The 19,024-nt window shown below is 43.7% G+C and overlaps 1 protein-coding gene and 1 pseudogene across 1 annotated transcript in view; both read left to right on the top strand.

Annotated features, from left to right (window-relative positions):
- The window catches only part of B4GALNT2 (beta-1,4-N-acetyl-galactosaminyltransferase 2 (SID blood group)), a 51,993-nt gene that overhangs the window by 13,158 nt on the left and 19,811 nt on the right, over positions 1-19,024 (top strand). The window contains exons 2-5 of the mRNA XM_072780155.1: positions 10,294-10,482; positions 11,218-11,355; positions 16,731-16,837; positions 18,770-18,807. Of these exons, the coding sequence (XP_072636256.1) occupies positions 10,294-10,482; positions 11,218-11,355; positions 16,731-16,837; positions 18,770-18,807 (472 nt within the window). The remainder of the gene's footprint in view (positions 1-10,293; positions 10,483-11,217; positions 11,356-16,730; positions 16,838-18,769; positions 18,808-19,024) is intronic.
- Positions 2,548-3,626, top strand: LOC140607497 (prohibitin 1-like; annotated as a pseudogene).

Raw genomic sequence — 19,024 nt, 5'->3', positions numbered from 1 at the left:
AGATTTTTATCTATTTATTTGAGAGAGAGAGGACAAGTAGGGGGAAGGGCAGAGGGAGAGGGAGAAGTAGACTCCCCGCTGAGAAGGGAGCCAGACCTGGGGCTTGATCCCAGGACCCAGAGATCATGACCTGAGCCCAAGGCAGACACTTTACCAACTGAGCCACCCAGTGCCCCAAATGGAGGTTTTCTATTACAGCACAAAATGAGATTTATAGAAAGGCAAAAAAAAAAAAAAAATCACTGTAAGACTTGATTAAAATCCAACAAAAATCAGCGGTTGCATAAAGCTGACGGATGAGTGTTCACATCGGATGAGAGTGTTCATGGTTCCTGAGATTTTAATCTATAAGACACTAAAAATATATAAGTATTGTGCTGGGTATTTTGGTACTTAACCTCTATATTTTTTGGATGTTGGGCTGCCTAGCTGGTCAGTCGGTAGAGCTTATGACTGTTGATCTGGGCATTTATGGGTTTCAGCCCCATGTTGTGTGTAGAGATGACTTAAAAATAAAAATCTTGGGATCCCTGGGTGGCGCAGCGGTTTAGCGCCTGCCTTTGGCCCAAGGCGCGATCCTGGAGACCCAGGATCGAATCCCACATCGGGCTCCCGGTGCATGGAGCCTGCTTCTCCCTCTGCCTGTGTCTCTGCCTCTCTCTCTCTCTGTGACTATCATAAATAAATAAATAAAAATTAAAAAAAAAAATAAAAAAATAAAAATCTTAAAACATTTTTTTTTTGTCTTGGTTGTTGATAAGATTCTGGCATGGGAATAGATTTAAAGAAGATTCACAACTCAAGATTGCATGATTTCAGGATTTTCCCAAGTATCCAGATAGGACCAGGAGACCAGGATCGCATGGGCCACCTTCAGAGTCTTTGCCATATCTGGTCTCACACGTCTTTGCCTGGGTATTCTATACTTTCATGTTGTTAATTGGAACCAGATCTCTTCTTTCATTATGTTTGACCCATTGTCACTGGCATTTAGAAAACTGCTTAGTGTAGCTTTTAGAAGTGTGGTCTGGTTTCCTGCATCCATCACTGATTACACAAGTTACTTTTCCTGGGACGCCTGGGTGGCTCAGCGGTTGGGCATCTGCCTTTGGCCCAGGATCGAGTCCCACATCGGGCTCCCCACGTGGAGCCTGCTTCTCCCTCTACCTGTGTCTCTGTGTCTCTCATGAATAAATAAATAAAATCTTTAAAAAAAAAAAGTTACTTTTCCTCTTGCAGCCTCAGCTAGGCACTGGGTGGAGTAATGCAACCTCTCTCATTATGTTGTTCTGCGAATTAAGTGCGATAATGCACACAAAGCTCTCAGCAGAGGTTTAGAACATAGTGAGTGGTCGGTCATTAGATGATAACTACAATAATTATTTTTATTTTTTATTAACTTTTTTTAAAGATTTTTATTTATTTATTCATGAGAGACACACAGAGAGAGAGAGAGGCAGAGACATAGGCAGAGAGAGAATCAGGCTCCATGTGAGGAGCCCGATGTGGGACTCCATCCCAGATCCCGGATCATGCCCTGAGCTGAAGGCAGATGCTCAACTGCTGAGCCACCCCGGTATCCCTTTATTGATTTTTTTCTTGAAAAGATTTTATTTTTAAGTAATCTCTACACCTATTGTGGGGATTGAATTTACAATCCCCAAATCAAGAGTTGCACACTCTACCAACTGAGCCAACCAGGTGCCCCTCTAATGATTATTTTTGAGAAATATTTATTTTTCACCTAGCTACCTGCAACCTACTACAATCTCACTATTTCCAATAGTTTTTCATTTAATACATTATAGTTTTTCAAGTACGCAATTATTTCATCTGTAAATAATGATACTTTTATTTCCCTTTCTGTCACACATCTTTTTTAACCCATAAGCTAATCTTACTGGGCTGATTAGGACTTTCATAACAATGTTAAATAATAGCAGTGGATATTCTTTTTTAAAAAAAGATATTATTTATTTGAGAGAGAGAGAGAGAGAGAGAACATGAGTGAGCAGAGAGGCAGAGGGAGGGAGAAGCAGACTTCCTGCTGAGCAGGGAGCCCAATGTGGGGCTGGATCCCAAGATCCCAGGATCATGACCTAAGTCAAAGGCAGATGCTCAACTGGCTGAGCCACCCAGGTGCCCCCAGCAGTAGGTACAAGTTCCTAGCTATAGTAGAATTTTCCAGTGTTTCATCATTAAACATTTACTGATTTTTTGTTTGAAATGTAAATCTTGGAACACCTGGGTGTGTCAGTTGGATAAACATCCTACTCTTGATCTCAGCTTAGATCCTGATCTTAAGGTCATGAGTTCAAATCCCAAGTTGGGCTCCATGCTGGGCATGGAGCCTACTTAAAATAAAATAAAATAAAATAAAATAAAATAAAATAAAATAAAATAAAAATCCAAAAAAATGAAATGTAAATCTGTACCAGGTTAAGAAAGGATACATCTGTTCTTAAAGGAGCCACTTATTTTTACCTGAGGAATTTTTTAAAATATTTTTTAAAAGACTTTATTTAGGCTGGGGAATTAATGTGGAGGTCGGAGTGGAAGCAGGTATGAGTGGGTCCAGCAGAAGGAGATATGGCTGTCAAAGTGTTTGGGTCCATTGGCAAGTGCAGCCCGGCCTTAGCTGTTGCAGGAGGAGTGGTGAACTCTGCCTTGTATAATGTGGATGCTGGCCACAGAGCTGTCATCTTTGACCGGTTCCGTGGAGTACAGGACATTGTGGTAGGAGAAGGGACTCACTTTCTCATCCCTTGGGTATAGAAGCCTATTATCTTTGATTGCTGCTCTCGACCACGAAATGTACCAGTAATCACTGGTAGCAAAGATTTACAGAATGTCAACATCACCCTGCGCATCCTTTTCCGACCAGTGGCCAGCCAGCTTCCTCGCATCTTCACCAGCATTGGGGAGGACTATGATGAGCGGGTGCTACCGTCTATCACTACAGAGATCCTCAAGTCAGTGGTGGTGAGTGACAGGGCCTCAGCCTGGAGCCTAGAGCCCAGACCCTAAGAGATAGGTGGCAGGAAGAGTGTGGCAGTGGGTAGGTTGGCATGTGGCATGCAGTACTTTTCCTGGCCTTTCTGCTTCGTCATCATCCTGACTGGCTCCTCTGCCCTTCTTTGGAACCAGGCTCGCTTTGATGCTGGAGAACTGATCACCCAGAGAGAGCTGGTCTCCAGACAGGTGAGCGATGACCTAACAGAGCGAGCAGCAACCTTTGGGCTCATCCTGGATGACGTGTCTTTGATGCATCTGACCTTTGGGAAGGAGTTCACAGAAGCAGTAGAAGCCAAACAGGTGGCTCAGCAGGAAGCAGAGAGAGCCAGATTTGTGGTGGAAAAGGCTGAGCAGCAGAAGAAGGAGGCCATCATCTCCGCCAAGGGCGGCTCCAGGCAGCTGAGCTGATGGCCAACTCGCTCGCCACAGCAGGCGACGGCCTCATGGAGCTGCGCAAGCTGGAGGCTGCAGAGGACATCGCGTACCAGCTGTCACGCTCTCGGAACATCACCTACCTGCCGGCTGGGCAGTCTGTGCTCCTGCAGCTGCCTCAGTGAGCCCTGCCTGGCCTGCCCGGCCTCGGGCCCCCACATACCACATACCACCATCCTTCTGCCCCCACCCCAGAAATCACTGTGAGATTTCATGATTGGCTTAAAGTGAAGGAAATAAAAGTGAAATCACTTCAGATCTCTAAAAACAAACAAACAAAAACAAAAAAAAATATTTTTTAAAAAAAATTTTTATTTATTCATGAGAGACACAGAGAGAGAGAGAGAGGCAGAGACACAGGCAGAGGGAGAAGCAGGCTCCATGCAGGGAGCCCAACATGGGACTAGATCCTGGGTCTCCAGGATCAGGACCTGGGCTGAAGGCGGCGCTAAACTGCTGAGCCACCCGGGCTGCCCAGATTTTATTTTATTTTGAGGGAGAGCATGTGTGCATGTGGAGGGTGGGGAGGAGCAGAGGGAGCAGAAGTGAGAGAACCTCCAGCAGATTCCATGCTGAACACAGAGCCCAACTTGGGCTCAATCCCAGGACCCTGAGATCATGACCTGAGCTGAAACCAAGAATCAGACACTTTTTTTTTTTTTTTTAATGTTCAGAATATACTTTTTTTTTTTTAATTTTTATTTATTTATGATAGCCACACAGAGAGAGAGAGAGAGGCAGAGACACAGGCAGAGGGAGAAGCAGGCTCCATGCACCGGGAGCCCGATGTGGGATTCGATCCCGGGTCTCCAGGATCCTGCCCTGGGCCAAAGGCAGGCGCTAAACCGCTGCGCCACCCAGGGATCCCAAGAATCAGACACTTAACCAACTGAGCCACTCCTTACCTGAGGAGTTTTCGTTTATAAATCCCAAACTCTTATTTTTAAAATTGTCAACTGAAGAAAACTTGAAAGAAAGTTACCATGAGGGAATGCCTGAGTGGCTCAATGGTTGAGTGTCTGCCTTCAGCTCAGGGTGTGATCCTGGAGCCCCGGGATCAAGTTCCACATTGGGTTCCCTGCTTCTCCCTCTGCCTGTGTCTCTGCCTCTCCCTCCCTCTCTCTCTCTCTCTCTTTCTCTCTCTCTCTCTCATGAATAAATAAATAAAATCTTAAAAAAAAAAAAAAAAGAAAGTTACCACGAGTACTCATACACCTTCTACCTGGAGCCAACAATTATTAAAAATAGAAAATTTTAATTAAAAAATTAGAACTTTGTACTTCTTTCCGTTTCAATGAGCTTGACAGCTTCTCAACATGTAGAGACTTCTCCAATGAGGTTGGTGTTGATATTAATGAATGTGGATTCTTGACATTGCATAATGAAATGCATTAACATTTGGAAGACCCAGCATAACTCAGAGCACCAATATTTTCCATATGACTAATGCACAATGCTATAAAATCATACATGAGTAAAAGATCGATTCAAAGTGCAAGTTAGATCAATGGATTTTAATGTAACAGAGCACAAAACAATCACTGATACGGTTTCAAGTTCCACATCATGATTACTAACCTTTTAAGAAACTTCTGGATTTTTGGTCTGGATTTTTGGTGTGTATTGAGATGAATAGCCACAATTATCTGAAAAAGTAAAATATTTCTCTCTTTTCCAACTACATATCTGAGGCTGTATTTCCTTCATATACTCCAACCAACAACGTAAAACACTGAATGCATAAACAAATATGAGAATTCATTTTTCTTCTATTAAGCTAGACATTACAAAGATACGCAAAAATCTTAAAATGTTATACTTATCACTTCTTTTTGTTTTGAAAAATGTAGTTTTTTGCAAAAATATGTTAACATGTATTTGGTTCATTATTCTGTTAAGTGAGTAAATACTTAAAATTTTTTCTAATTTAATTTCCAAAGTGGTAAGCATTGATAGATGAAACCACAGAAACAAAGCTCTTGGGGTCCTTAGGAATTTTTAAAATTGTGAAGTGGGGGCACCCGGGTGGATCTTGATTTTGGCTTAGCTGGTGATCTCAGAGTGTGAGATCAAGCTCCATGTTGGACTCTGCACTCAGCACAGCATCTACTTGGGATTCTCTCTCTCCCTCTGTCCTTCCCCCCACTGGTGCACTCTCTCTCTTTCTCTCTCTCTCTCTCTCTCTCTCAAATAAATACAGTGGAGGGGTACCTGAGTGGCTCAGGGGTTGAGCATCTGCCTTTGGCTCAGGTCGTGATCCTGGGATCCTGGGATCCTGGGATCCTGGGATTGAGTCCCACTTCGGACTCCCTGCAGGGAGCCTGTTTCTCCCTCTGCCTGCGTCTCTGCCTCTCTCTCTGTCATGAATAAATAAAATCTTATAAATAAATAAATAAATAAATAAATAAATAAATAAATAAATAAATAAAATGGTAAAGTAGTCCTAAGAGCAAAAATATCAAGAACCACTAAGTCAGGCAATCATCATTGAATGGCTGCTAATATCCCCCAAAAAGAGATGATGAGATATTCTGTGCCCTGCCTCTTTGATGGAGGGGCACACACCATCACCTACCTATGAAGTAATTTTCTCAGAAAGGCAAGCTGGAATCTGACAAGCCTCTTGATCTAACTACAAATTTATAGAAAAAGAGGGGACAAAGGAACATGACTCCAGGGGCCTGATAAATTCAGTTATGGAAAACCTAGATTGTATAGGATAAACAACACGGATTCTTCAACAAGTTAAGTTGCAAGAAAAATAAAAGGCAGGGAAACCTATGTATTAAAAGGTCTCCTAAGCAGGAGACATGTCAGTCAATGTATGGACCTTCTTTGGATCTTGATTTTATCCTTAAAAAAAAAAAAAAAAAAAAGGGCAATGGGGAGATTTAAACCCTGTGGACAGTAACACCTGAGTGGCTCAGCAGTTGAGTGCCTTCTGCTCAGGGCATGATCCAGGAGTTCCAGGATAGAGTCCCACATCAGGCTCCCTGCATGGAGCCTGCTTCTCCTCCCTCTTCCTATGTCTCTGCCTCTCTGTGTGTGTCTCTCATGAATAAATAAATAAAATCTAAACAAACAAACAAACCCTGTGGACATTTGATAGTATTAAAGAATGTTCAACGTTTAGTTGTGATAGCAGTATTGTGTGCATGTGTGGCAGGGGTGATGTTTGGAAGAAATTCTGTATCCGCCAAGCCTCAGTCAAGGAAACAGAACTACTATGAATATTAGAGAATGAGAAATTTATTATTGGAATTGGCACACCTGGGGGACAAGCCAGAGAAGTAAAGGCTCAAAAAAGGACCAGAGAAAGTCACAAACCAGCCTTGGCACAAGTGAATGAATTGGAACTTACAAGAATCCAGAAGCATCCATTTTCTGGAGGACAACCACAAAGAGAGTTGGTAGACGTGTGTATGAAAGATTGTTATTCTTGTATTCTTGGCTGCTGCTACTGTGAGCTCACAAAAGAAGCTTTTTTTTTTTTTTTTTTTTTTTTAGATTTTTTTTGTTGTTGTTGTTCATAAGAGACATAGAGAGAGAAGCAGAGACGCAGAAGGAGAAGCAGGCTCCCCATGAGGAGCCCAGTGGAGGACTCGATCCCTGGATCCCGGGATCAGGCCCTCCAGCCAAAGACAGATGCTCAACTGCTGAGCCACCCAGGTGTCCTATAAATAAAATCTTTTTAAAAAATCCATTTTGTCGGGCAGCCCGGGTGGCTCAGCGGTTTAGCGCCGCCGTTGGCCCAGGGCCTGACCCTGGAGACCCGGGATCGAGTCCCATGTCGGGCTCCCTGCATGGAGACTGCTTCTCCTTCTGCCTGTGTCTCTGCCTCTCTTTCTCTTGCTCTCTCCTCTCCGTGTATTCTTATGAATGAATAAATAAAATCTTTAAAAAAAATTTTTTTTTAAATCCATTTTGTCCATGAGTGGAAGATGGGTGATGTGTACCTGGAGCTTCATTTCACTATTTTCTTTATTTTCTGTATCTGCCTGGAATTTTTCTATAATTAAAAATGCACCTCTTGGGGCTCCTGGGTGGCTCAGTTAATTAAGTGTCAGACTCTTGGTTTCAGCTCAGGTCATGATCTCAGGGTCATGAGATTGAGCCCTGCATCAGGCTCCAGACTCAGTGGGGAGTCTGCTTGAGATTCTCTCCTTCTGCCTCTACTCTCTCTCTCTCAATTAAATACATAAAAATCTTTTTAAAAAATGTACCTCTTAAATTTTTCCTTTGAAGTATCATTAGATTCATGGATTTAATTTGATTTGATTTTTTAAAGATTTATTTTAAAGAAAGAGAGAGAACAAGTGGGAGGGGCAGAGGGAGAGGGAGAGAGAATCCCAAGCAGACTCCATGCTGAGTGGAATATGTGGAACATGATGTGGGGCTCAATGTCATCTCATGTTCATGACATGAACATTGTTCAGGGGTCCAGGATAACCTGATCTGATTTCAGATTCCTGGGGAAGAAATTGTGGTTGATTGGCTCAGCTCAGACAAGGTGTTCACTCTTGGTCCAATCTACCATAACAAGGCCAGGGGAGTACTGTGCAAAGAAGCTAGGATCCTAGGTGTCACCTTCGTGGGTCAGGAGAAAAGTCTTACAGAAGAAAGGTTATAGGGGCGCCTGGGTGGTTCAGTCAGTTAAGCATCTGCCTTCAGCTCAGGTCATGATTCTAGGGTCATGGGATGGAGCCGCATGTCAGGCTCCCTGCTTGTTGGGGAGCCCGCCTCTCCCCCCTCCCTCTGCTCTTCCCCCTGCTTATGCTCTCTGGTTCTCTCTCAAATAAATAAATAAATAAATAAATAAATAAATAGATAGATAGATAGATAGATAGATAGATAGATAGATAAATAAATCTTAAAAAGGGGGGGCTAGAAACTAGGCAGGTATCACAAAAGTTGTCCACTCACTGCTTAGATTTAGTAATTATTCCATTTTAGGTTTCTCAAATTCACCACTTTCTCCTTGAATTGTTATTACGTTCTTGTTTCTGCTTTCTTTAGATTTGTTTTTTTTGTCCTTTCTTCAAGTTTCTTCGGTTGCTTAATTTATTAACTTTATGCCTCGTGATTAGAAATTGGTATTTAAAACTTCAAATTCTCCTTTCAGGACAGTTTTAGTGTGTTACATAGTTCTGGAATGTAGTGTCTTTATTATCTTTATATTCTTGTTCTGATGCTCTTGAGCTGCTTTGGAAAGTTTTTCTAAAATTTCCATGTTGTTGGGGAAGGGAGCTTTTCATTAGGTTACATTTTTTTTTAAAGATTTATTTATTTATTTATGATGGACAGAGAGAGAGAGAGAGAGAGAGGCAGAGACACAGGAGGAGGGAGAAGCAGGCTCCATGCCAGGAGCCCAACGTGGGACTCGATCCCAGGACTTCAGGATCGCACCCTGGGCCAAAGGCAGGCGCTAAACCGCTGCGCCACCCAGGGATCCCCCATTAGGTTACATTTTGATTGCACAGAGTACATGATCTGAACTATTTCTACTTGATTACAGTTTTCTTTGCATGGCCACTTTTTGTAAGTTTCCTAAGAGCTCTTTAACAGAATATGAATTATATCATTTAGTTGCTCTACTGCTTTATATATTTTTGAAACTTGATTTGTGAAGCACTGAGATGTGAGAATGTTAGGTGTTAGATGTGAGAATGTTGGAATCTATGACTATCTTTGTATTTGTAATCCTTCTGTCCTTCTTTTTTCTTTCTGTGATTTTTTTTTTTTTTTTTTGAAGTAGGCTCCACTCCCAGCGTGGCACCCAATATGGGGCTTGAAATCACTGAGATCAAGACCTGAGCTGAGATCGAGAGTCAGATGCTTAAACGACTCAGCCACCCAGGGGCCCAGCTTTCTGTACTTTAATGCTATTATTTAGTGGATAAAGTTCATGACCACTACATCTGTTTTGTGGGTCATGTATTTGCTCATTGTAAGTGATCTTTTTTGTCCTATTTAATACATTTTTCTGGCCTTGAATTCAACTATGCTGACATAAATATTGCAAAACTTACTTTCTTTTTTCTCCCCCTTGGGATGTTTTTGCACATTCTTTGCCTTGCAATTTTTTTAAAGATTTTATTTATTTATTTGAGAGAGAGAGAGAGCATGAGTCGGGAGCAAAGATAGAAGGAGAGGGAGAAGCAGACTACCCGCTGAGCAGGGAGCCCAATGCTGGGCTCCATCAGGACCCTGAGATCATGATCTCAGCTGAAGGCAGACCCTTAACCAACTGAGCCACCTAGGTGCCCCTCTTTACTCTTTTCTATTTTTTTAATTTAAAAAATATATTATTTATTTATTTACTCATGAGAGACACAGAAAGAGAGAGACAGAGACACAGGCAGAGGGAGAAGCAGATTCCTCACAGGGAGCCCGATACGGGTCTTGATTCTGGGACTCCAGGATCATGCCCTGGGCCGAAGGCAGGCTCTAAACCCCTGAACAACCCAGGCATACCTTTACTCTTTTTTAAAATCAGAAATCAATTTTAGTAAGTAGTATAAGATATAAGGTTTCACATTTTTCCTCAAGTTGTTATTTCCACATATATTATATAATTACATCACTTATTATGTGATCAAGAAAAAAGATTTTAATGGAATTTGTTCTTTTTTTTTTTTTTTTTTTTTTTTTTTTTTTATTTATTTATGATAGTCAGAGAGAGAGAGAGGCAGAGACATAGGCAGAGGGAGAAGCAGGCTCCATGCACCAGGAACCCGATGTGGGATTCGATCCCGGGTCTCCAGGATCGTGCCCTGGGCCAAAGGCAGGTGCCAAACCGCTGCGCCACCCAGGGATCCCGGAATTTGTTCTTTTATGTTCCAACAGGTCTGAGTTTCTGTGGCTCCTCAAGATATCAGTTTTAGTCTTAGGACTTGGCATTGTTGTATTTATGTTCAGAAGTGTGGAATTCAATAGCATCATGCCAGAGCTCCCGCATTCTGCTCTGAATGACCAGACACCGAAGCTTCTACCTGAGGAACATCTCAAGAACCTCTTTACCTATGATGGAATCTGGTGAGATTAAGGTTATTCCATGTTGGTCCCATGTCTCCCTCGCTCCTTCTGTGGTTTACTGTGCCCTCCTGTGCCCATTTTACAGCCAGTTGCCTTGCCTTCCTCAGTCCGTGCTTGTTGTTAAAGTGATCCAAACTGTCGGACCCGGGACAGGTTTGGTCTGCAAGATGCAGTCTGTTCTCTACAGCACCCAGCAAAGTCCCTTAAAACTATAGATGGCAGGGCAGCCCCAGTGGGGCAGCGGTTTAGCGCTGCCTGCAGCCCAGGGTGTGATCCTGGAGACCCTGGATCGAGTCCCATGTCAGGCTCTCTGCATGGAGCCTGCTTCTCCCTCTGCCTGTGTCTCTGTCTCTCTCTCTCTCTCTGTGTCTCTATGAATAAATAAAATATTAAAAAAAAAACTATAGATGGCATGTTGGCTAAAACTCTAAGAAAGATGCTGCTGCCTTCCTGTCCCCACTGGAGGGGCCCAGACGCCACTGGTATTCACATGACTCCAGCTTAAAGACATTTGGTGCAGGGAGTAATTCCAGAGAAGGGGCCTTCTTCCCCTTGTCCATCCCCCTCCCCTCCTTGTATTTCTGGGATTCCAGAATCTCCTCCCAGGTAGGACAGGTGTGTATATGGAAAGGAGATTCTCGGGGTGAATCATGCACTGGTTAGACCACAGGTTCTCTCTCACCCACCAGCCCACCCACCAGCTCCATGTTCACAGGCCTTTTCTGTTTTTTTTAGGCTGTTCCCAAAAAACCAGTGCAAATGCGAAGCTACCAAACAGAAGAGAAGCTATAATTTTCAGGATGCCTATGGCCACAGTGAGCTCCCTGCAGTAAAAGCAAGGAGACAGGCTGAATTTGAACACTTTCAGAGGAGGTAATGGAGGCCATGAGGGCTCTTGGGTCCTGGGGTAGAGCAAAAGCTTTCTTTACCATGTCCTGAGGGTATGAGTCCCAAGAAAACAGGAAAGAATTCCTCTCTTGCAGGGATCCCTGGTGGGAACTGTTAGGAATAAAGCAAGGAGAGAGAACCGAGGAAAATGGTCCATAGGTAAACATTTATCAAACTTTGCATGTCTGGAACCTTTCATAGTAAGAAGAAAACAAAGGAATGAAAATAGTCTGGGATGTCAGTGGGGTATTGGTGGCACAGCCTCAATGCACCCAGGCCTTCACAGCAAGTGATTTTGTAGTGTCACCAAGGGTGTGCCACTAATTCATTGTTAAGAACATACTTTCCCCCTCTGCTATGTGCAGAGCCCAGAATCACACACTTGGAGTGTATCGGCCAGTATTGTTGGTTGAAAAGATCAGCGATTGATTCTGATGGGCTTGTATCAAAAGGGTGTTTGTAGGAAAGGTATTGAAACCTCATCAGAACCTTAGATGAGGGGGTCCCCTGGGTGGCTCAGTGGTTTAGCGCCTGCCTTTGGCCCAGGGCGTGATCCTGGAGCCCCAGGATCAAGTCTCACATCGGGATCCCTGCATGGAACCGGCTTCTCCCCCTGCCTGTGTCTCTGCCTCTCTCTCTCTGTCTCTTATGAATAAATAAATAAAATCTTTAAAAAAAAAAGATTTTATTTATTTATGTATTTAGGGTGTATGCGCATGCACACTAATGAAGAGGGGGGCAGAGGGAAAAGGAGAGAGAGAATGTCAAGGAGACTCCCCACTGAGCTTGGAGCCCGACGCAGGGCCCATCTCACAATCCCAAGACCATGACCTGAGCCAAAATCAAGAGTTGGATGCCCAGACAACTGAGCCACCCAGGTGCTCCAAGAATTGAATGGCTTTTAAAAATGGCAAGTGCTTATCTGAGATACTTTTGTAAAATATCACTCTAGCTTTTCAGTGAAGAATACATAGAAAAGTATAGAGGAGGCAGGGAGATTGCAGGAAGATTGTAGGTGGCAACACAGGTACAAGAACAAACAAATCCCAGTCATAATCACTGATGTGAACTGGGTCTCTTGTCATCCTGGCAGTGGCCAGGGAAGAAGATGCTCAGCTCCCACCAGTGCCTCAAATCTTTCTCAGCCCAAGAAACACATGGAATGCCTACTCTGGGCAAGGTGTCAAGTTAGGTACAAAGATAGAGCCTATCTAGATCCTGCTCCCAGGGACCTCCCAGAGGAACAGAGCGGGTAGAGGCAGTGCGCCCTCTCTGCGTCCCTTCCACCCACCTCCTCCCCATCCCTGCTGCTGCCATGATTACACAGAGAGCCCCCAGCCCAATGCGGCGGGACTGCAGGTGCTCGGTGGCCCACAGAAGGTGTCCAGCACACTGTGGAATACAGGCGTTCGGCCCAAAGCTCAGTGTTACAACACTAGCCAGGGGGAATGCTGCACTAGGTCTCAGTGGGGAGAGCAGCTTCCAATTCTGAGAATTACAAAAGGAATGTTCAAGAAGGTGGCATTCAGAGCTGGCCTCATTTCTGTTACTGAACAGATGACCTAGTATTCTAGTTATTGGTGTCTCAGTCTGGGTTCTCCCCCTCCAGGAATGGGATTTTCTTGGTCTCTTTGTCCCCACTTCAGCCCATTGCATAGAATAAATAACCCAGAATCTTCAGCCCCTGGCGAATGTCACCTAAGCTGTACAACTCTCCGAAGGTATAAAATGGAGATGACTTCTAACTTACATGTTCTCCGCTATGTGAGGCAATCCAGCAAAACCCCATTTGGAGATCATGCCTATTATCCTCTGCCAGAGAGTACCTGTCTAATGTGGGAAGGCATGACAGGGGATCCACCTGGAATGCTCTGTGTGTCCTGCCTGAGCCACATAATTGTCTGTATCCTTGAAATCATTAGTGGAGCTTGATATTGGGTGAGAGCTCTGATTCATTTGAGTCTGATTATCTTCATATTATACTTCACTTAAAAAGTAGTACATGGGGACACCTGGGTGGCTCAGTGTTTGGGCATCTGCCTCTGGCCCAGGGTGTGATCCTGGGGTCCCGGGATCTAGTCCCACATCAGGCTCCCTGCAGGGAGCCTGCTTCTCCCTCTGCCTACATCTCTGCTCTCTCTTTGTGTCTCTCATGAATAAATAAATAAAAATCTTTGAAAAATAAAAAAAAATCATACATGGAGAATGCTCTTTACAAAAAATCCACTTGGGGGTGCCTGCCTGGGTGGCTCAGACAGTTAAACATCTGCCTTCTGCTTACGTCATGATCCCAGGTCCTAGGATTGAGCCTGCTTCTCCCTCTCCCTCTGCCTGCCACTCCCCCTGCTTGTGCACTTTCTGTCAAATAAATAAATAAAATCTTTAAAAACAATCCACTTGAACCAACTCCCTCAATTCTTCTTGCTTCCCTTCTTTATATGATATGATCCCTCACCAACACAATCTGCCCTTAGGAGTTTGGTATATATAATTCCAGACTGTCCTCTATATTGCTATACACACAGATGAACTCACATAATCACTTGCATATTCATATATATGTATATCCACATAAACATATACTACTGGGGTTTTGAGTGTATTTTTATTTTTTTATTTTTGTTTTTTTAAGATTTTATTATTTATTCATGAGAGATGTAGAGAGAGAGGCAGAGACACAGGCAGAAGGAGAAGCAGGCTCCACTCCGGGAGACCGATGTGGGACTCGATCCCGGGTCTCCAGGATCACGCGCTGTGCTGAAGGCGGCGCTAAACTGCTAAGCCACCGGGGCTGCCCTGTGTGTATTTTTAAATTTTATTTTAATTCTGCCTAATTAACATACACTGTTCTACTAGTTGCAGGTGTAGTGATTCAACAATTCTATACATGATTAGGTGCTCCTCCTGATAAGTATACTCTTTATCCCCTTCACCTGTTTCACCCATCTGTGTGTATATTTTTAATGTAATTGGTACCATAAGAACAAATCACTCCAGAATTCAGTATGTTTTTTTAAGGTTTTTGTTTTATTTTTATTTTAGATTTTATTTATTTATTTGAGAGAGAGAGAAAGCATGAGTAGGGGGAGAGGCAGATGGAGAGGGAGAAGCAGGCTCCCCACTGAGCAGGGAGCTGGTCCTGGAGCTAGATCCCAGAACTGTGAGATCATGACCTGAGCTGAAGGCAGACACTTAACTGACTGAGCCACCCAGGGGCCCCTTGTTTTTGTTTTAGAGAGTGTGCATGAGTGAGTGAGGGGGGGCAAAAGAGGAGAGGGGCAGAAGAGGAGGGAGAGAGACAATCCTAAGCAGGCTCCATGCTTAGCCCAGAGCTTGACATGGGGCTCAACCTCACAACCCTGAGATCATGACCTGAGCCAAAATGGAGAGTCAGATGCTTAACTGAGCCACCCAGGTGCCCCTCATCAAATACATTTTTTTTTTAAAGATTTTATTTATCTATTCATGAGAGACTCAGAGAGAGAGAGGCAGAGACACAGGCAGAGGGAGAAGCAGGCTCCATGCAGGGAGCCCAACACAGGACTGGATCCCAGGTCTCCAGGATGACGCTGCGGGCCGAAGGCGAGGCTAAACCACTGAGCCACCAGGGCTGCCCTTATTCTCCTATTGAATGATATTCAGATTTGGGGGAAATTTTCATTATTCCACTTACATAATTTATAATAATAATATTACATTATATTTACATTCTTATTTCATTAGGATGTGTATAAGGATGTTCATTTCAAACAGTGCTGAAATGAGCCTCCTTATGCATGTGGTTGTTTACACAGGCAGGTGTTTCTCCCCTTAACTAGCATTTGAATTGCTCACTTAGGATATGCTTGTATCTACTTTTATCTTTTTTATTTTTTGAAGATATTATGTATTTGGCAGAGAGAGAGAGCGCATGAGAGGGGGAGCGCACAAGCAGGGGGAGTATCAGGCAGAGGAAGAGGGAGAAGTAGGCTCCCCAGCCAAGCAGGGAACCTGACTCGGGGCTCGATCCCAGGACCCTGGGACCACAACTTGAGCTGAAGGCAGACACTTAACCGACTGAGCCACCCAAGTGCCCTTTATTTCTACTTTTAGTAAATACTGGCAAATTGCATTCAAGAGGACCTATATTAATTCACATTTTCATGACGAGTGGGTAAGGGTAATACCTTAGATACCCCTTACTGAACCAACACTCCCTATCATTACATTTTAAAACATTCATGAAAAACGCATTTTGTTGTTTTTGTTTTTAAAGATTTTATTTTAAACAATCTGTCCTCCCGACGTGGGCTCAAACTTTTGATCCCAAGATCAAGAGTCACAGGTTCTACTGACTGAGCCAGCCCAGCACCTCTAGTTCATTGTTTTTAAAGTTGCATTTCCCTGACTAATTTTGAAGCTGAGCACGTTTCATATATGTATTAGCCATTTGTACTTCTGTTAATTGCCTGTTTACATAATTTTCCATTTTTAAATTTTCTCTTTTGCATTCTCATAAATATTCACTACAGTAGTCTAATCTGTCTTCCAGGTGATCTAAATGATACCCTTGGCTACGCTGGATTCCCGAAGGCTGCATTTCAACCACATTATCTTAGTCTTGCAAAGAATCAATCTCACTGACTTGTTAAGTGCTGCCCTTGACTGAGGTTGTTATAACAACAAAACCATATGAAAATCGTCACTGTGTTTGCTCTGAAAATATCAAGGCAACAAATCACGTTCTTGGGATATATTTTTTCTTTCTTTCTTTCTTTCTTTCTTTCTTTCTCCTTTCCTTTCCTTTCCTTCTTTCCTTTCCTTTCCTTTCCTTTCCTTTCCTTTCCTTTCCTTTCCTTTCCTTTCCTTTCCTTTCCTTTCCTTCTTTCCTTTCCCCTTTCCTTTCCTTTTTCCTTTCCTATCCTTTCCTTTCCTTCTTCTTTCTTGAGTTCAATGCTAGGAAAAGGTTTATTTGCCTCCCAAGTTGTTTGCTTTGTCCTATTGATAATAAGACCAGAGTACTGATTGTCCAACACTTTATACCCTGACTACTGGGAAGTTCACGTGTGACCCTGGCATTGGGCTACTGCACTGGGTTGGCCCTGTAATCTGATTGTTTTGTTTCTTCTTTTTCACTGGTTGCATTTTTAATTTTGTAGGTGCTTTGTTGTCAACTGCCTCAATTCCTCTGTGGAATTCAAAGCTGCAGGGAGGGGCAGGAATAAAGGGGGGAGGGAATGGAGGGGTGAACTGGACAATCAATGTACTTTCGATTTCTCCCCGTTGGCAGCACAGAGCTCTGGGCACAGGTACCGCTTTCAGGACTAATCAGGGAGGCACCAGACAGCAGCTGCTAACAGTTCTGGTTCTGTTCCCTGCAGAGAAGGGTTGCCCCGTCCACCGCCGCTGCTGGCTCAGCCCAACCTCCCCTTTGGGTACCCGATCCATGGGGTGGAGGTGATGCCCCTGCACACGGTTCCCATCCCGGGTAGGTACATCTCCATCTGGAGAGGAGCAGGGCAACTTTCTTAACTCTTCTTAAGCAAAACTGGGAAGTGGAAGGGAACAGTCGTTGAGTACCTGCTGTGTGCACAATGCAGGAAGCTTGACGTGATTTCATTTACTATTAGTTTCAATGTTTCCACCATTGGGAACCCCTGGTTAGCCCTTTCCACCACTGTGACGTCCCCAGGGATCCCAGATAACAAAGAAGAGAACAAAAATCTGTGAGTCTCAGGAATCTTAGGACATGATTGGCTTTTTGGTGTCCTCCAGCATCATGAGAAACAGGCAAAGATGAGCCCAACTCCTAGAAGAGCATATTGAAAAGAGTATTTATGTTGGTTAAAACTCCCCTCTGGATCCCTGGGTGGCTCGGCGTGATCCTGGAGTCCCGGGATGGAGCTTGCTTCTCCCTCTGCCTGTGTCTCTGCCTCTCTCCCTCTCTCTCTGTGTCTCTATGAATAAATAAATAAAATCTTTAATGGAAAAAAAAAAAAAAAAACTGGGCAGCCCCGGTGGCGCAGTGGTTTAGCGCCGCCTGCAGCCCAGGGCGTGATCCTGGAGACCCAGGATCGAGTCCCACGTCGGGCTCCCTGCATGGAGCCTGCTTCTCCCTCTGCCTGTGTCTCTGCCTCTCTCCCTCTCTCTCTGTGTCTCTATGAATAAATAAATAAAATCTTAAAAAAAAAAAAAAGAAAAAAAAAACTCCCCTCTACAAGAGATTTCTTTTTTTTTTTTAATTTTTATTTATTTATGATAGTCACAGAGAGAGAGGCAGAGAGAGAAGCAGGCTCCATGCACTGGGAGCCCGACGTGGCACTCGATCTCGGGTCTCCAGGACTGCGCCCTGGGCCAAAGGCAGGCACCAAACTGCCGTGCCACCCAGGGATCCCTCTACAAGAGATTTCTACACACTTCTCTAGTTTAGCACCACATCCCTGTGAGGTAAATGTTATTTTGCCAATTTCACGGGTGACATAAGTTATCTAAGGCCACCTAGGGAGGCTATATTTGAATTAGAACTTGAATTAGTCACATTATGAAAACAGAGCTGGATTCTAAAGTAAATACACGGGAATCCCTGGGTGGCGCAGCGGTTTAGCGCCTGCCTTTGGCCCAGGGCGTGATCCTGGAGACCCAGGATCGAGTCCCACGTCGGGCTCCCTACATGGAGCCTGCTTCTCCTTCTGCCTGTGTCTCTGCCGCTCTATCTCTGTGTCTTTCATGAATAAATAAATAAGTAAAATCTTTAAAAATAATAATAAATATACTTGGATAAATTGCTAGCGGTTTTGAATAGTCATTTAAAAAGTGATTTGCAAAAAATAAAGTGATTTGCCATGTTGGATGATTCCTTTTCTTATTGTAAAATATACATAATAAATTAATCACTTTTAAGCACACAGTTTTGTGGCATTAAATATATTTTCATTGTTCTGCAACTGTCACCATCATCCATCTCCAGAACTTTATCTGCCCCAATTAAAACTCTACTCATTTAACATTGACTCTTTTCCCCTCTCCTGCCTGTGGCAACCACCATTCAGTAAAATGTCTTTTCTCGTCTCCATGAATTTGACTCTTCTAGGAACCTCATATAAGGATGTTTTGTTACTTATCCATTGCTGTCTTCCCTTCAGTAACAGAGACACCTGGAAGAGGATGGATTAATTCACAGTATCCATCCAATGCTGAGGGTGGGCATCAAAGGCTTTAGCTCCACTGGAATTTGAGAAGGACCATGGGACACCACCTAACAGGACCCTGGGGAGAGGGGAGTGGTGAACAAACACCCTGGATAGGATGTGACACCTGAAAAGATTCTGGAAGGATACATAGGAGTCACCAGGAAGGTAGTGAGCATCAGGAGCTGTTGCTCTCAAATGGTGTTTTTAATCCTTTTTCCTGTGTCCTCCAGGTCTCCAGTTTGAAGGACCAGATGCCCCCATCTATGAGGTTAGTCCCCTTCCCAGCCCCTTTCTGCACTTGGCATCCTGTCCTTGGCTCACTGCTCACACCCCCATCCCCAGTGGTGGCTGGTCTCAGATTTTGACAGAGTGCTTATCCAGATTAGAAATCCAACATGGTCAAAAAAAAAAAAAGAAAGAAAGAAATCCAACATGAGTCCAAGGTGGAGAGGGGAGAAGGATGCCTCCGGAAGGCATTATTTTTC

Source organism: Canis lupus, chromosome 16, assembly GCF_048164855.1.
Source record: "Canis lupus baileyi chromosome 16, mCanLup2.hap1, whole genome shotgun sequence".
Taxonomy (NCBI): Eukaryota; Metazoa; Chordata; class Mammalia; order Carnivora; family Canidae; genus Canis; species Canis lupus.
This window is presented reverse-complemented; position numbering and strand designations above follow the sequence as displayed.